This window comes from Neoarius graeffei, chromosome 14 (genome assembly GCF_027579695.1).
Source record: "Neoarius graeffei isolate fNeoGra1 chromosome 14, fNeoGra1.pri, whole genome shotgun sequence".
Taxonomy (NCBI): Eukaryota; Metazoa; Chordata; class Actinopteri; order Siluriformes; family Ariidae; genus Neoarius; species Neoarius graeffei.
This window is the reverse complement of record NC_083582.1, coordinates 70,762,681-70,781,943: the sequence shown is the minus strand read 5'-3', so window position 1 is coordinate 70,781,943 and position 19,263 is coordinate 70,762,681. Positions and strand designations below refer to the sequence as shown.

The following is a 19,263-nucleotide window of genomic DNA, read 5'->3' as shown; positions in this document are numbered from 1 at the left end:
GTTTTTCTCTACTCACGGTATATGAGCTGATATCCTAGTAGTCGATTAGTTAATCAGAGCGCGCAATTGCTCATATCCAGTGAACGTGGATAGAATAAAAGCATATATGTACTGTTATTCATTCCTTTTTTCCTCTTTTTAATCTCTTTAGAACGTCATTAACACGTTCACGCAGACGGCCCAGCACGAACGCTGCTCCTTCTATGGCAATGTCAGCATAGGTACGGATGTCAGTGTGGAGGAGCTAAAGAAAGCCTATCACGCCGTTGTGCTTGTGAGGATTCTTTCATTGTTTTATTCATCATACACTCTTCGCTATTTTACATTACCGCATCAAACACGCTCGCTTTACTGTATTTGGTCAGAGTTATGGGGCTGAAGGAAATCGCTCGATGGGAGTGCGTGGGGAAAATCTAGCCGGTGTGTTCTCAGCCAGAGACTTTGTAGGATGGTACAACGGAGTCCCCCGCAACAACGAGGTAAAATTTAACTTTCTTGTCAACAGGTTACACCATTTGTCTGAGTTCTGGTCTTGAAGAATTTACACTTATGACCTGATGAAGTCCATGTAATTTTTATTCCAAGTTCTGTTTAAACCCTGAACACTTCCTCCCTTCCTTCCCCTCCCCACCCCGCTTATCAATACTAGTAAAGGTACAAAGTACATGCTGGGGGAGGGGAAGAAACCTAAATGGATTATAATTGGCCCTCCCCCATCTAACATACAAATAAATATATACGTCACAATATTAAAAACAATAACTTTTCAAGCAGTAAAGTAAAAGAGTAAACATATACTAATTAAACATAATATCTGAGTAAATAATTAAATTAATAGGTACTTTGGTAATACAGCAGATTTTTAAGACAGATTTAAAGTGCATATTCTGGACCAATTTCGTGTTTTTATGTTTTCGGTTTGTCCGTGCGTGCGTGCGTCCGTCCTGAAACCTTGTGAACGTGATATCTCCAAGGCTAATGAAAGGAATTTCACCAAACTTTCACCATTTGTGCACTTTGGGACAAACATTAGATTATGAGATCAAAAGGTCTAAGGTCAAGGTCACTGTGAGGTCAAATGTCTGTCCGAAAACCTTGTGAACACAATATCTCCAAGGCTAATACAAGTAATTTCACTAGGTCAAGATTACTGTGAGGTCAAATGTCCATCCCCAAATCACAACTTAATAAGGCGTGTAGTCTACCAGGCGGAGGCATCCCCATCGATGCCGTTGGCGTCGAGTTCTGTCTAGTTTTTTATATGAAAGTATGTCCCTTTACACACTCATCCAGAAGGGTACTTTTGCACAAGGCCATCTGTCTACAGCAGAAAAAAATAAAATAACAAAACGCGTCTGGAAAAATCCCAGACTTTTAGTTCCTTGATTCGACAATAATATAAATCTATAGTGTTTTATAAATGCACGATGTAGACGCCGGAGAAGCGAGTTTATTGTCCCTGTGTAGTGCACTATAAGTCTAGTAGAGACCCATCTGAGATTCAGTCTCTCTCTCTCTCTCTCAGATTAAAGTTCATGGTCACTCTGCTGTTCTCTGTTCAGCTTCAGCTGCTGATGGTTTAATATCCCACACAACAGATGAGAGAAATAAATATAACACTCAGTATTATCATCATTAATTACACTGTTAATTAGAATCAAAGTCCGAGTCCTTCCCGTGTCAGGACCTGGTCTTCCCAGGCAGTCTCCCATCCCGGTACTAACCAGGCCCTTAAGGTGCATTGGGCGGCGCCGATCTCCGCTTCTATAGCCCTCGGCCTCTTGCCTATACGGTTAGGGTTAAAGTGGGGGGGGCGGGTCCTCTGGTACCCGCAAGAGTTTAACTCCCCACTCGTCAGTGGCGGAGCCAGACAGTTTTTCTAGGGGTGGCCAGACTGAGGCTACGTTTACATTACGTCGAATCAGCGGATCATCAGATTAACGTTCTTAAAACGATTCGCGTTTACACTAAAACTGTTAGCCGTGCACACAGCAACGCCAATACGCGGATACGCTCGGCTCTGCAGGCATCCTGCGCTCCAAATCACTCCACCCTGAACAGCGAGTCCCCTCTGGAGGGTGCGCACTCCGGCCCTGCGCAGCTCACACAGCGCGCGAGTGAAGTGAACAAGCTGTGATTCGGGACTGAGCCGCTGTGTGTGTGATCCCAGCGCATATCACTTACTACTTGCAAGTGGAAGGATGGCAAGCCTAAAGACAATCATAACTACACAATGGGCAGTATTTGCATCAGTATTTGCAGTATTTTCATACTTTTATACTCTTTAATGAAAGGTGATACAAGGCGGAAGTCCGCGCCGTTTTTCAGCAGTCGCGTCACATGACCAACACCAGCGAATCAGGAAGGTGGATGTCACAGTGACGTTGTCCAGTGAGACGCCAGCTAGAGCTCAGCACAGCGTATCCGCGTATTTTGAATGTTTACACAGCACCGGAGCTGACACGATCTGGATTGAATACGTGGACGCTGGCGGATTCCCATTTCCCGGCGTTTCCAGGCGGTTTAATGTAAACGGACAGTGCATCCGCGAAGAAAACGAGACAGATACGGTCTAGTGTAAACGTAGCCTGAGATCATTGTTCACACAGGGGTGGCACATAAACTGATCTCTTCTTGTTGTTTTTCTGTGTGGCAAGTCGCTGTAGGTCTCGTGGTGTTTCTTGATCACTCACTCATTAATCTGGGCAGGCAGTGACTGCCATGTAGAATTACATCATGAAGACCTGCATAATAAGATTTTAAATGTATTACTAAGCTGATTTAAAAAAAAAAAAACCTTAAACAGTTGTGAAAATTGTGCCTTTTTAATTGATGAAGCTCACACAATTAAAAAAATTTACTGATATATAATAAATAAGAGAAGGTACTTATAGATATATAACCGAAGGCACTTCTGCAAAAGTTTAATTCTTGTGTTGCTGTGATTCGAAGCAATTTCCGAGATCATCTTCAATCCTGACCAGGACTCTAAACAAGTGGTTACTGAAGATGGATTGAATGTTTGCATTTTTCCCAGTTTCTGGTTTTCTTTCTTTTCTTTTTTCCAGAATTTAGATGGTGACACAAAAATAAGACCATTATAACTACACAATTAAAAAGCCTGACAAATTGCATCTGTATTATCAACTGTACACTACCGTTCAAAAGTTTGGGGTCACTTTGAAATGTCCTTATTTTTGAAAGAAAAGCACTGTTCTTTTCAATGAAGATCGCTTTAAACTAATCAGAAATCCACTCTATACATTGCTAATGTGGTAAATGACTATTCTAGCTGCAAATGTCTGGTTTTTGGTGCAATATCTCCATAGGTGTATAGAGACCCATTTCCAGCAACTCTCACTCCAGTGTTCTAATGGTACAATGTGTTTGCTCATTGCCTCAGAAGGCTAATGGATGATTAGAAAACCCTTGTACAATCATGTTAGCACAGCTGAAAACAGTTGAGCTCTTTAGAGAAGCTATAAAACTGACCTTCCTTTGAGCAGATTGAGGTGGGGTTTACATTAGACTGTATCAGCGGATCATCAGATTAACGTTTTTAAAACGATTAGTGTGCACACAGCAACACCAATACACGATTCGCGTGCACACAGCAACACCAATACACGGATACGCTCGGCTCCGCAGGCATCCTGCGCTCCAAATCACTCCGCCCTGAACAGCGAGTGCCCGCTGGAGGGTGCGCACTCCGGCCCTGCGCAGCTCACAGAGCGCGCGAGTATAGCGCACAAGCAGTGATTCGGGACTGAGCCGCTGTGTGTGTGATCCCAGCGCATATCACTTACCACTTGCAAGTGGAAGGATGGCAAGCCTAAAGACAATCATAACTACACAATGGGCAGTATTTGCATCAGTATTTGCAGTATTTTCATACTTTTATACTCTTTAATGAAAGGTGATACAAGGCGGAAGTCCGCGCCGTTTTTCAGCAGTCGCGTCACATGACCAACGCCAGCGAATCAGGAAGGTGGATGTCACAGTGACGTTGTCCAATGACGACACCAGCTAGAGCTCAGCACAGCGTATCCGCGTATTCTCAATGTTTACATAGCACCGGATCAGACACGATCTGGATTGAATACGTGGACCCTGGCAGATTCCCGTTTCCCGGCGTTTCCAGGCGTTTTAATGTAAACAGACAGTGCATCTGCGAAGAAAACAAGACAGATACGGTCTAATGTAAACTTGGCCTAAGTTTCTGGAGCATCACATTTGTGGGGTCGATTAAATGCTCAAAATGGCCAGAAAAATGTCTTGACTATATTTTCTATTCATTTTACAACTTATGGTGGTAAAGTAGGGTGACCAGATTTCCCTAGTCTGAAACCGGGACACTTTTGCGCGCGACCATGCTCGTGCACGCACACTTTTTTTTTTTTTTTTTTTTTTTTAATGTAAACGTGACACTCCGAGAGGTGCCCTTATCATTTTGTTGAAGCTCACATTTATCAACATCTCACATGAAATAAAACAAACAGGCATTTTGTTATCTAGTAGCATAGTGGTATACAGATCAGTTAAATTATGGTCAGACAGCAGATTTTGTAATGGCTGAGAATAGGCCAGGCTATGTCCATAGGCCAAATTTAAACTGATTTATTTCACCTGTTTGTGAGAACACCAAGAAGAATGCATATGCACATGTAGGCTATATCTCTAAAATTGTATGCACTATAGCATGAACTTAAAAAGTAGATATGTGACCTCAACATAGCCTAGGTCAGAATCAACCTTACTAACCATTCCCTCAACTGAATGAATAAAGCAAGAAGATGTGTACAAAAGTGAACACTTTAATGGAAGGTGCAACAAGCTGTTCAATATGGCCAAACTGTCAGAATGGTATGTTAAACAGTGTAGCAGTTCGTGTAGGTGGGTGGAGCACAGAAGGACGGCAGGACAGAACTGATTTCACAAACTCTCTTTTATTCAGCTTTTCAGCTTGGATCTCTCTTCCCACACACTCAGACACACGCGCACACATCAGCCATCTGGTTGTGGAGAGAGCTCCCTCTGCTCACGCTCTCTCCCCTTAAATAGGGCGCGGTCACTGGGAAGACACACAAATATTAATTAACGACAGATGTAGTGATTCTGCCACTTACCTTCCCTGACTCCGCCCTCCTGTCACAGACCGATGCTAGACCACGCCCCCACTGCCACATACCCCCACCGCCCGACTCAGGCCGGGCAGCCGTCCGGCCCGCAGCCGACTCCCCCCCCGACAGGAGAGGAAGTCCACCACGACCATCTGCGCCCCCGGCCTGTGGATCACCTTGAAATTAAAGGGTTGGAGTGCCAGATACCAACGGGTGATCCGCGCGTTGGCATCTTTCATGCGGTGGAGCCACTGGAGGGGCGTGTGGTCCGAACAGAGGGTGAAAGGGCGTCCCAGCAGGTAGTACCGGAGGGCGAGGACCGCCCACTTGATCGCCAGGCACTCCTTCTCGATGGTACTGTAGCGCCCCTCACGCACCGACAGCTTCCGACTAATGTATAAGACTGGGCGATCCTCCCCCTCCACCCGCTGGGACAAAATGGCCCCCAGCCCTCTGTCCGACGCATCCGTCTGCAACATAAAGGGGAGAGAAAAGTCAGGGGAGTGTAAAAGTGGACCCCCACACAGTGCAGCCTTTACCTTAGAAAAAGCCCGCTGGCATTGCTCCGTCCACTGGACCGGATCTGGTGCCCCCTTTTTAGCCAGATCAGTCAGCGGGCTGGTGACGTCCGAATAATTAGGTATAAACCTACGATAATAGCCAGCCTGCCCCAGGAACTGTCTCACCCCCTTTTTGGTCTTGGGCCTCAGGCAGGCCGCAATCGCTGCGGTCTTGTTAATCTGGGGACGCACCTGCCCATTGCCCAAGTGGAAGCCCAGATACCGTACTTCCACCCGCCCAATCGCACACTTCTTCAGGTTGGCTGTGAGACCCGCCCACCTCAGCGACCTAAGGACGGCCCTCAGGTGTTGTAGGTGCCGCGGCCAGTCATTACTATAAATAATATCGTCGTCTAGGTACGCGGCCGCATAGGTGGCGTGGGGGCGGAGGACCCTGTCCATCAGCCGCTGAAACATAGCGGGCGCCCCAAACAACCCAAAAGGAAGTGTAATGAATTGGTGTAAGCCGAACGGCGTGGAAAAGGCCGTTTTTTCCCCGGGATAATGGAGTCAAGGGGATCTGACAATAACCCTTTGTTAAATCCAGTGTCGAGTAAAAACGAGCCGTGCCTAGCCGATCGAGCAACTCATCAATACGAGGCATTGGGTACGCATCGAATTTAGACACCGCGTTGACTTTTCTATAGTCTACACAGAACTGGACCGACCCGTCAGCCTTGGGTACCAAGACCACCGGGCTGCTCCAGTCACTGTGGGACTCCTCGACGATGCCTATTTCGAGCATGGCCTCGAGTTCTTCCCGAACCGCTTTTTTCTTGTGTTTGGGTAACCTGTAAGGGCGGCTACGCACTACCACCCCCGGGGGCGTCTCAATGTGGTGCTCTATGAGGTTAGTGCGGCCGGGCAGGGGCGAGAACACGTCCGAAAACTCGGTCTGCAACTGGGCAACCTCCGCGAGTTGGGTCGGGGAGAGGTGGTCTCCACAGGGGACCGGAGAGGGACGTGATGCTAATGTCCCTTTTTGAACCTCCGGCCCCAGCTCTGCCTTCTCCGGAACCACCGACACCAACGCCACGGGGACCTCCTCGTTCCAGAGTTTGAGTAGGTTGAGGTGGTAAATCTGTAGCGCCCCACCCCTGTCCGTTCGCTTCACCTCATAGTCGACGTCCCCGACTCGCCGTGTGACCTCAAAGGGTCCTTGCCACTTGGCGATTAATTTAGAGCTCGATGTGGGCAACAGTACGAGTACTTTCTCTCCCGGTGCGAACTCTCTAAGGCACGTACCCTTGTCGTACAGGCGGGTTTGCCGTTCTCGGGCCTGCCGCAAATTCTCCTGGGTTAGGTGTGTGAGTGTGTGGAGTTTTGCGCGCAGGTCAATAGCGTATTGAATTTCATTTTTGCTTGGTGAAGGTCCCTCCTCCCAATTTTCTCGCAGCACATCTAAAATGCCACGCGGCTTACGCCCATATAATAATTCAAACAGGGAGAACCCCGTGGAGGCTTGAGGGACCTCTCGCACTGCAAAGAGCAAGGGTTCGAGCTACTTATCCCAGTTATGCGCGTCCTCACTTACAAATTTTTTAATTATGTTTTTAAGGGTGCGATTAAACTGTTCCACTAAACCGTCCGTTTGTGGGTGATACATGCTGGTGCGGATCGGCTTAATACCTAATAACCCATACAGTTCGTTCAGTGTTCGTGACATAAACGAGGTGCCTTGATCAGTCAGAATCTCTTTCAGGATTCCAACTCGGGAGATGACGCGGAAGAGTGCCTCCGCAATACTGCGTGCTGAGATATTGCGAAGAGGCACTGCTTCCGGGTATCGCGTTGCATAGTCCACTAGAACTAATATAAAGTGGTACCCTCGTGTTGACCAATCGAATGGCCCGACGAGATCCATCCCAATTCTTTCAAACGGGGTCTCGATTAACGGCAGAGGGCGCAAAGGCGCTTTTGGAATGGCCACTGGATTTACTAACTGGCATTCGCGGCATGCCGTACACCACCTACGGACATCGCCGCGAATCCCCGGCCAATAGAATCGGGCCATTATTCGGGCTAGTGTTTTATCCTGCCCTAAGTGTCCAGCCATGGGATTAAAGTGAGCCGCCTGGAATACCAATTCCCGGCGGCTCTTCGGAATTAAAAGCTGCGTGACTCACTCTTTAATTTGAGTGTCCTGCGTCACTCGGTATAATCGATCCTTCATAATCGCGAAGTAGGGGAAGGACGGGGTGGCGTTCGGCTGGAGCGTTTGACCATCGATTACTCTCACTTGGTCAAACGCATGCCGCAGAGTCTCGTCTCGCGACTGCTCTGATGGGAAATCCACGAGGGGTTCCTCAATAGAGAGAGGAGGAGCCGGCGGCTCCTCACCCTGACGCGGAGATGACGTAGACGGCTCTGTGACAGCTGCTCCCGCCAAAGTGACACCGGGACCTCCCCCTGTCAAATGGCAGGACCCACTCTTTACTAAGTGTGTCATTAAATCCCGAAATCCCGGCCAATCAGTCCCCAAAATTAAAGAGTGGGTAAGGCGAGGATTAACCGCCGCCTTCACTATAAATTTTTCCCCTTGGAAAAAAATGTGGACTGACACTAAAGGGTAGTTGTGAACATCCCCGTGCACACACAACACCTTCACCAATTGTGCTCCCCCCAATGCTTCGTCTTGCACCAGGCTTTGGTGGATTGAGGTCTGATTACAGCCAGAATCCACCAACGCCTGATATGTATCCCCTTGGATACTCACCGGTATGCGATATGCTCCGGCCCAATCGAGGGCGGCTCCTGGCGCGTTGGGGATCCGAACCACCGCGCCCACCTCCATTACCGAGCACTGCTGTTGGAGGTGGCCCGGTTCCCCGCAGCGCCAGCAAACCGGCCCGGGCTTCCTCTCTGCACTAGTGCTCTGGGGCTCACTCACCTGAGGGGGGGGAGGGACAGACACAGAAGGGAGACACGGAAGGGCACCGCGGGTGCGGCGGGCCGGCTGAGGTGGCGCCGGCCCCCGCCTCCGCGGTGGGGGAATGGGGCGAGGAGAAGACACAGGAGGAGGAGAGAGAGAGGAGAGAAGAGAAGGGGTCGTCTGCTGTCCTGCCGTCGGGACAACCGCCAGATGATCCTCCGCCAGCTCGATTGCCTGATCCAGCGACGCCGGGCGGTGGCACTGGACCCACTGTGCGGTTCCCGCTGGTAAACGCGCGACGAACTGTTCCAGTACCACCTGGTCGATGAGTCCCTCGGCGTTGCAGCTGTCGGCCCTCAACCACCGCCAGCAGGCATCCCGGAGTTGCTGGCCAAACGCGAACGGCTGGCCGACTTCCTCCAAGCGCAGAGCGCGGAAACGCTCATGTTGTTGCTCCGGGTGCGTCCCACCCGCTGGAGGACGGCCCGGCGAAGGTCCGCGTAGGCCGGTTGGCGGGGAGCTGTAGCGCGGCCAGCTGCGCCTCTCCCGTTAGCAGGGGGAGGAGGCGCGCCACGCGCTGTTCCACCGGCCACCCCGAGGTCTCTGCTACCTGCTCAAAGAGTGTGAAGAATGCCTCGGGGTTGTCCTGCGGGCCCATCTTCGTGAGGGTGGGGGGGGGGAAGGGCCCGCGGCGGTGGAGATGGTGGACCCCGCCAACGCGAGGAGGTGCCGGAACGCCCGACGATCTTCCTGTTGCGCCAGCACCAGGGCCTCGAACCGTTGTTCTTGCTCCTTTCGGAGGGCGAGCAGCGCCTGGTGCTGGCTCTGTTGGGCCGTGGCGAGGGTGTGGATCAGGTCGGCGAAGGTGGAGGACTCCATGGGGCTGTTGTCTTCTGTACTCGTTCCCGGGTTTCGGCACCACTGTAGCAGTTCGTGTAGGTGGGTGGAGCACAGAAGGACGGCAGGACAGAACTGATTTCACAAACTCTTTTATTCAGCTTTGATCTCTCTTCCCACACACTCAGACACACGCACACACATCAGCCGTCTGGTTGTGGAGGGAGCTCCCTCTGCTCTCGCTCTCTCCCCTTAAATAGGGCGCGGTCACTGGGAAGACACACAAACATTAATTAACGACAGGTGTAGTGATTCTGCCACTTACCTTCCCTGACTCCGCCCTCCTGTCACAGACCGATGCTAGACCACGCCCCCGCTGCCACAAACAGAAACAAAAAAGAGACAAGTGATTTGAGAATATACACTCAAACAAAACAGCAATAAAGGAGGAGAGGGGCGACAGCCTGAGGAAAGCCCCCACAGGAGCGCACAGCATTTGCAACATAGGCTACCCAACTCAGTACAAGAACAAAGCACAGGAACAAAGCTAAGGCGACTGTCAATCCACCCACCCTAAACAAAATGCATTAGCCTACGTATATTTACAAGAAGAGTGATCCGTTTTAATGTGATCCTGTATATTGGCGTTACCACCGTGGGCTATGGAGAAGGAACACTTACAGTGTGTGCAGTAGGCTTCGTGCGCATTGTTCTGCACCTCTCGGAGGAAGGGGTGGGTGCCCTGTAAATCTTTGGAAAAGGTACATTTTCTTTTCGGCATAATTGCTGCGGCATTACTGCTGCTAGCTGCTAGACAAAGAACATTCGTGCCAGTTAATGTTTATTTTATTGTTGCATGGCAACACGTTCTGTTGTCTGGAATAATGTGGCTAAATAAACACCCATGCCACAGGGCCAGGGGGCAGTAACCAGGAAAGTTTGCGATTCCTGTCAATTCATCAAAATAGTAAATGCAGACATTTCTCCGCTAATGATTCCCACGCTGCTCAGTCGCAAACGTCGCGAGTGGCGAAAACTGGGACATATCCGTGTCCCGACAGACTTTTGTCAGGACTCGGGACACACAACCCCAAATCGGGACTGACGTCTGGTCACCCTATGGTAAATAAAAGTGTGACTTTTCATGGAAAACACAAAATTGTCTGGGTGACCCCAAACTTTTGAACGGTGGTGTATGTTCATTCCTTTATTGCTGTTCCAAGTAAAAAAACAAAAAAACAAAACCTAAAAAGTTAGCTTTAATTTGTACTTTGACAGTGTTAACGTCCTGCCTCATGCCTGAGATTCAGTGTTTGTGTGGTATGCGTGTCTGTAATAGCCAAACACGATGACTGACCATTTGATGTGGCGTACGGTAAATGTTTGCTTCCTGACTTGTCTTGTAATTTGCTTACGTTTTTTGGTGGCGTTGCCACTTTAACAATATTTTAAGCTTTTGAATGGAGAGAAAGTAAAACAAGCCCACGGTATGTGTGTGGGTGGTTTGGTAAAGTTATAAAAAAAAAAAACTGTGTGTGTGTATGTGGTATTTGTTGCACTTACTGTGGTGATGTTCTCACGCGTCTGACATACAGTCTTGTGAAAAAGAAAGTACATCCTCTTTTTCAGGTACATGGCTTTACCAATCAAGACAGATCAAAAAAATCATCTGATCCTTACCAGGTCTTAAAATTATGCAACTCTAACCTCAGGTGTAAAGCAACACACAGCAGATTCCACCATGTCGTTATTTATTTAACAAAAAATTAAGTGAAAATGCAGAATCCATGTGTGTAAAAGTAAGTACCATGATTCAGTAGCTTGTAGAACCACTTTCTGCAACAATAACTTGAAGCAATTGTTTTCTGTCAGATTTTAATCAGTGTCTCACATCATTGTGGAGGAATTTTGGCTCGCTCTTCTTAACAACATTGCTTCAGTTCAGTCACGTGAGGGCATTTGTTTGTGCACAGCTCTATTAAGGTCCTGCCACAGCATTTCAATCGGGCTGAGGTCTGGACTTTGACTTGGCCATTCCAACACCTTGATTCTTTTCTTTTTCAGCCATTCTGCTGTAGGTTTGTTAGTGTGCTTGGGATTAGAGCCCTGCACTCCCGCGGGACTCCCGCGGGACCCGACGCAAAGCAGTGCGGCGCGGGACAAATTTTGAAAGCTCATTGCGGGCGGGCGCGGGCGGGAGGGGGAGTGCACAATGCGGGAGCGGGCGGGAAAGGTGATAAGCTGCAGTCCCGCTAACTAAAAACGTTGTTTAAAATAAAATTTATAAATTATTAATTTATGTCTATCATATATAATTTGTGCTGGATATTTTATTTGGCATTAATAAAAACATTTTAAGATGCCTAAATTTGCGGATATGGTCTAATCTCGCGTACGTTTCCGATTTGGGAAACGCACCCCTGAACGTGAGCTGTAGATATTTATGCTCAAATCCACTCAAAGTAGGGGGCGGGGCACCATCATGCTGTGTCTTTAAATTATATTAATTTCTTATAGGCCTACTTGTATTTCCTAGAATGTAAATGTGAGGAGTGACATATAAGCTATGTGCAATGTACAATATTCTTAATATCCACTGTAGATTTTGGTAGGTGTGTTGGGTATCTCTGTAAAGCCTCAGCTGCGCATGCCGCCTGGCAACGCGCACCCTCGCTACGTGCGCTAGGTGAAGGATCGGTCAGTGGAGAGCTCAGCTAAGCTCAGCATGTTTAATTCCCCAAGCCAATGACAAGAACTTTCGTGAGAAATAACGCGAACGTCCGCATCATGTGGGATTTGCTGGCGGGAGCGGGACTGAAAATCATAATTCTTTGCGGGAGCGGGACTGAAAATTCTGTCCCACGCAGACCTCTACTTGGGATCATTGTCCTGTTGCATGACCCAATTGCAGCCAAGCTTTGGTTGAAACTGATATTTCATCTGTGCTGTATGTCGAGCATGTATAGCATATTTGACAATAAAGTTGAGTTGACTTGACTTGACTTGTTGGACAGATGGCCTCACGTTTGCCTCTAGAATACTTTGGTGTACAGAGGAGTTCATGGTTGACTCAGGCCCTGTTTACATTATTTCGAATCAGCTGATCATCAGATTAACGTTTTTAAAACGATTCGCGTGCACACAGCAACGCCAATACACGATTCGCGTGCACACAGCAACGCCAATACACGGATACGCTAATCACATGACTAATTAGACGGCACGTCACATGATCCCAGTGCATATCGGGCATGCGCAAGTCACTCACCACTTGCAAGTGGAAGGATGGCAAGCGAACACCTTCTCCAGCAGATAAACACACGTGGCTGTGATGTTCATGTTCTCACTGAGTTTAAGCGCCTGAAGGAGGTTGAAATGTGTAAATAAACCTCAGTGCGGCTCATCGCTTCCTCCTGCGCTCCAAATCACTCCGCCCTGAACAGCGAGTGCCCTCTGGAGGGTGCGCACTCCGGCCCTGCGCAGCTCACAGAGCGCGCGAGTGAAGCGCACGAGCAGTGATTCGGGACTGAGCCGCTGTGTGTGTGATCCCAACGCCAGCGAATCAGGAAGGTGGATGTCACAGTGATGTTGTCCAATGACGACGTCAGCTAGAGCTCAGCACTGCATATCCTCAATGTTTACACAGCACCGGATCAGATACGATCTGGGTTGAATACGTCGGCCCTGGCGGATTCCCGTTTCCCGGCGTTTTAATGTGAACGGACAGTGCATCCGCGAAGAAAACGAGACAGATACGGTCTAATGTAAACTTGGCCTCAATGAGGCCCTGTGGCTGCAAAACAAGCCCGAATCATCACCCCTCCATGACTGTGCTTGATGGTTGGTTTGAGGTGTTCTTTTTTTAATTCTATGGTCTACATGTTCCTGGGGTTTTTTGGTTTTGTTTTTTTTTTTCTTTGGTTCACTTCAGTTAGAAACCCTGATGAAAGTGGAATGTAATCTTTTTATTAAAACCATTCAGATGATCATGTGTTCATTTCAACTTTCTGTGTTTTGTCATGCAGCTGCAGCCTGATCTCAACTGTGACACAGCTGTGGTTTTGGGACAGGGAAACGTGGCACTGGATGTAGCCAGAATCCTCTTGTCTCCCCTGGACTTTCTAAAGGTCGCCGCACCACAAATCATTTACAAAACTGATCATGTATTAAATGGATGTTAGTTTTTTATTCTATCCACATTCACTGGATATAAGCAGTCACGTGCTCTGATTTTGCTTCTCTACTACTAGGCTATCAGCTCATATACAGTGGGGAAAACAAGTATTTGATCCCTTGCTGATTTTGTTGGTTTACCCACTAAGAAAGACTTGATCAGTCTGTAATTTTAATGGTAGGTGTATTCTAACATGTGGAGACAGAATATCAAAAGGAAAATCCAGAAAGTAACTTTTAAATATCTATATTAATTTATTTGTATTTTATTGAGAAAAAAAAGTATTTGATCCCCTAGTAACCATCAAGAGTTCTTGTTAATACAGACAAGTTAGACTCTCCAAATTACCTTGTCACCTAAATTGAAGACACCTGATGTCACTAATGACTTGTATAAAAGCCACCTGGCCACAGAATCAATCAGTTTGTCAGACTCCAAACTCTCCAACATGGGAAAGACTAAAGAGCTTTCTGTGGATTTAAGGGAGAAGATTGTAGACCTGCACAAGACCGGTATGGGCTACAAAACCATTAGCAAGAAGCTGGGCGTTAAGGTGACAACTGTTGGTGCAATTGTGCACAAGTACAAGACTCACAACATGATCATCAATCAACCTAGGTCTGGGGCTCCAAACAAGATCTCACCTCGTGGGGTTTCCAGGATCATGAGAACGGTGAGAAATAGACCTAATACAACACGGGCAGAGTTAGTGGATGATCTTAAAGCAGCTGGGATCACAGTCACCAAGCAAACAGTTGGTAACACTTTACACCGCAATGGTCTAACATCTTGCAGTGCTCGCAAAGTACCCCTGCTTAAGAAAGCACATGTGCAGGCCCGCCTGAACTTTGCCAATGAACATCTGAATGACTTGGAGAGTGACTGGGAGAAGGTGTTATGGTCAGATGAGACCAAAATTGAGCTCTTTGGCATCAATTCAACCCGTCGTGTCTGGAGGGAGAGACATGCTGCTTATGACCCCAAGAACACCATCCCCACTGTCAAGCATGGAGGTGGTAACATTATGCTTTGGGGGTGTTTTTCTGCACAGGGCACAGGGCTATTTCACCGTATCAATGGGAGGATGGACGGAGCCATGTACCGTAAAATCCTAAGTGAAAACCTCCTTCCCTCTGCCAGGAAGCTTAAAATGGGTCGTGGATGGGTCTTCCAGCAGGATAATGACCCAAAGCATACAGCCAAGGCAACCAAGGAACGGCTGAAGAAGAAACATATCAAGGTCATGGAGTGGCCCAGCCAGTCTCCGGACCTGAATCCTATAGAAAATCTATGGAGAGAGCTGAAGCTCAGAGTTGCCAAGCGACAGCCACGGAATCTTGATGATTTAGAGGTCATTTGCAAAGAAGAGTGGACCAAAATTCCTCCTAATATGTGCAGAAACCTGGTCATCAACTACAAAAAACATCTGACCTCTGTGCTTGCTAATAAGGGGTTTGCCACAAAGTACTAAGTCCTTTTGGCAAGAGGGTTCAAATACTTATTTTCCTCAATAAAATGCAAATAAATTAATACAAATTCTTTAAAGTCGATTTCTTGATTTTCTTTGTGATATTCTGTCTCAGCATGTTCGACTACACCTACCATTAATATTACAGACTGATCGAGTCTTTATTAGTGGCCAAACCAACAAAATCAGCAAGGGATCAAATACTTGTTTTCCCCACTGTACCATGAGTAGAGAAAAACAAAATGGTGGAACGTGTTCCTGAACCAACCGAGGGCGAAATAAAAACTACTCGAAAACAAAACCACAAAAAAAGCAACAAAATACAGAATAAAAGTATTTGATGGTAAGAATGTATCTTTTTTTTTTTTTTTAATTTTCAATAATTATTATTATCGCATTTTTCACAAATTGCTCCTGTCATTTGGCCGGTTTGTTTACATTCTAAGCAGAAATGATTTTCTCGGATGTTTTGTATCAAGTTTTTATTTATCGGATTTGCAAAAAATGAAAATAAAAATGCTCTGTTTCTCAAAATCCAGTGAATGTGGATAGAATAAAACCGTTATTCCACGCAATCTCATTGTACATGGCTTATAGCTATCAGCTCATGTCCGACTCGATTTTGTGGAATAACCGTTAAATATTTTCATGTGATGCATTATTCTTTGAAAAATGAAAGAAGTGACGTTATACCAGGCTTGTAGTACTCGAGTCCGACTCGTGCCCTAATTTTAAGGACTCGTGACTCGACTCGGACTTGAGCACTGATGACTCGGACTCGTGCATTAACTGCATTCGGACTCTGAAAATGGAGACAAGGGCTCTTATCTGTGAAGATTCTCAGTCATCCAGGTACATATTAATCTGTGGTTGGTAGAAGAGAGCAACTGGACTTGCTTGAAGATTCTTGAAGACGTTTCACCTCTCGTCTGAAAAGCTTCCTCAGTTCTGTCTGACTAATAGAGGGCTACCGCATGACGTCACCGCGCCGCGAGATTTTGTTCGGTGCCATATTGGAAGACCAAGTATATGCACTCACAATATAAAACAAAGTACGAGCGAGAGTAAAGTGACACGATGGATGATAATTCGGGTTATGTGAGTACATTACCAGCTGCAGAAAGGGCACGGTATGTGGAGAAACTGGCTGTGATTGATGGGTTTGACCCATATGATAAGACTCGCGGCAAGGGAGAATGGGAACATAAGGAGGACCGGACACCAATTCTGCCATCTGTTTGCTACCCAGACATTGTAAACTATTTGTTGTTTACACCCAGTGCCTACACTGCTGATGACTTGAAAGCCTACAGGCTTACAATTATGTTGTTAATGGCTTGGTTCGTGATATTACAGCTGTTATTAAGAATAACCTACACATAGTTATGGCCAAGGTAATCTTGTTGATATTTATCTTTTAATAATATATCTTTTCAGTTGAAAAATTAATACTTTTTGTTACTATTAAGGTATCCATAATTTAGGTTAATTTATCCAAATTATACATATGTATTTATGATATATGCCTACACAACAACTATGCTTTATTTATATAATAGGAGGGAGAGCAAGCCCCAAACCATCCTAAATTATTATTATTATTATTAAATTGTAGAAGTCTGGGAGGCTTGCTCCTCATACAGTTATCAACTTGGGGCCAATTTAGCATGTTTTAAATCTGAATTTCTTGCGTTTGCTTACCTCAAAGTGTCCGCAGATCATGCACAGACTTATCCATTATATCCACAGTTTTTTGCCAAGTCTCACACAGGTTTCTTTCAAGTCTACTGTTGGGCCAATAAATCATAAATAAAACAGCTCAGATTTGTTTGTTTAAGTCGTTTGCCACTCCACTTTATTCTCGTGGGTTCACATACCGCTGCCGTTATTATCCCCTTATCACGAGTTTGTTGGTCTTCCAAAATGGCGCAGGGTCGGTTTACTTCCGGTTTCGGGCGACGTCAGTGAAATCCCTCTATAGGGAGTATCAATCTTTTATCAGCCACCTACAATGCAGCCATCAGCATTCTGATTCGGATTCTATGATGATCCATGAGAGGATAAATACTTGATACTCCCTATTCGTCAGACAGAACTGAGGAAGCCTTTCAGACGAGAGGTGAAACGTCTTCAAGAATCTTCAAGCAAGTCCAGTTGCTCTCTTCAACCAACCACAGAGACAAGGACTCGATTTTTTTTTTCTCTATTTTTTGTAACATTGCATAATAATTTGGCATAAGATATTTATATCTACATTAATTTTGTACTAATTTTGTGTAAGAGTGTCATACCTGCGTGGCTCGGCGTGTGCATCAGATAGACTCTCGGGTGTGCTCTGGACAGCGCGCGCACCAAGCGGACTCTCGCACACGTGCCGTAAACGACTCACACCTGCACAGGATTAAGGCGCAATCAGCGCACCTATATAAAAACTGTAAAAACACACTTAGTTTGCGAAGTATTGAGTTGCATTGCTTACACATTAATAATAATAATAATAATAATAAACTTTTTGTGGGCGGCACGGTGGTGTAGTGGTTAGCGCTGTCGCCTCACAGCAAGAAGGTCCTGGGTTCGAGCCCCGGGACTGGCGAGGGCCTTTCTGTGTGGAGTTTGCATGTTCTCCCCATGTCCGCGTGGGTTTCCTCCGGGTGCTCCGGTTTCCCCCACAGTCCAAAGACATGCAGGTTAGGTTAACTGGTGACTCTAAATTGACCGTAGGTGTGAATGTGAGTGTGAATGGTTGTCTGTGTCTATGTGTCAGCCCTGTGATGACCTGGCGACTTGTCCAGGGTGTACCCCGCCTTTCGCCCGTAGTCAGCTGGGATAGGCTCCAGCTTGCCTGCGACCCTGTAGAAGGATAAAGCGGCTAGAGATAATGAATGAATGAATGAATGAATGAATGAACTTTATTTGCCAGGTATGTGAACACACTCGAGGAATTTGACTCCGGTTTCACTTAGCTCTCTTAGTACAAACAGATAAAAAGCGTAGACAAAAACAAAAAGCTATGCACATGTAGAAGGGTAAATGTATGTATAGACAGCATAGTGCAAGGATGAATTAGTAAATATAAATATACAGTGTGCACAGAATGACGGGATGAGTGTGCAGATATTTCACAGTTGATGTTACTGATATTTGAGTCCGGTTTTAGCTGTTCATCACAGAGACAGCCTGAGGGGAAAAAAAACTGTTCTTGTGTCTGGTTGTTTTTGCGTACGGTGTTCTGTAGCGTCTCCCAGAGGGGAGAAGTTTAAATAATTTGTGACCAGAGTATGATGGGTCTGCAGAGATATGTTACCTGCCCGTTTCCTGACTCTGGACAGGTACAGGTCTTGGATGGAGGGCAGGCTGACACCAATAATTTTCTCTGCAGACCTTATTGTCCGTTGCAGTCTGTTCTTGTCCTGCTTGGTGACCGATCCAAACCAAACAGTGATGGAAGAGCAGAGAACAGACTGAATGATGGCAGAGTAGAATTGTGTCAGCAGCTCCTTAGACAGGTTGAGCTTCCTGAGCTGGCGCAGAAAGTACAACCTCTGCTGAGACTTTTTGATGATGGTGACTGTGTTGGTCTCCCACTTCAGGTCCCGGGAGATTGTGGAACCCAGAAACCTGAAGGTTTCAACAGCAGTCACAATGTTGATGGTGATAGGCGGCAGGGTGGGGGGGCTCTTCCTAAAGTCCACGGTCATCTCCACAGTTTTGAGCGTTTTCATCTCCAGATTGTTTTGACCGCACCAACAGACCCAGCTGTTCAACATCCCGTCTGTATGCAGACTCGTCACCGTCTCGGATGAGGCCGATGACCGTTGTGTCGTCTGCAAATTTCAGGAGTTTACCAGACGGGTTTCTTGAGGTGCAGTCGTTGGTGTAAAGGGAGAAGAGCAGTATGGAAAGCACACACCCCTGGGGGGTGCCAGTGCTGATAGTCCGGGTGGTGGATGTGATGCTCCCCAGCCTCACCTGATGCTTCCTGTCAGTCAGAAAGTTTATAATCCACTGACAGGTGGAGGGCACAGTGAGCTTGGTGTGAAGGATATCTGGAACGATGGTGTTGAACGCTGAACTGAAGTCCACGAACAGGATCCTGGCGTACGTCCCTGCAGTGTCAAGGTGTTGCAGGATGTAGTGCAGTCCCATATTGATTGCATCATCCGCTGACCTGTTTGCCCGGTAGGCAAACTGCAGGGGGTCTGTGATGTCCTTCAGGTGTGACAACACCAGTC

General features: G+C 46.9%; 1 protein-coding gene across 2 annotated transcripts in view; it reads left to right on the top strand.

The window, feature by feature from the left end:
• fdxr (ferredoxin reductase) overlaps positions 1-19,263 on the top strand; it is a 96,270-nt gene that overhangs the window by 38,288 nt on the left and 38,719 nt on the right. For both annotated transcript variants that reach the window (XM_060940289.1, XM_060940290.1), the window contains exons 4-6: positions 152-274; positions 366-479; positions 13,415-13,516. In XM_060940289.1, coding sequence (XP_060796272.1) covers positions 152-274; positions 366-479; positions 13,415-13,516 — 339 coding nt within the window. The remainder of the gene's footprint in view (positions 1-151; positions 275-365; positions 480-13,414; positions 13,517-19,263) is intronic.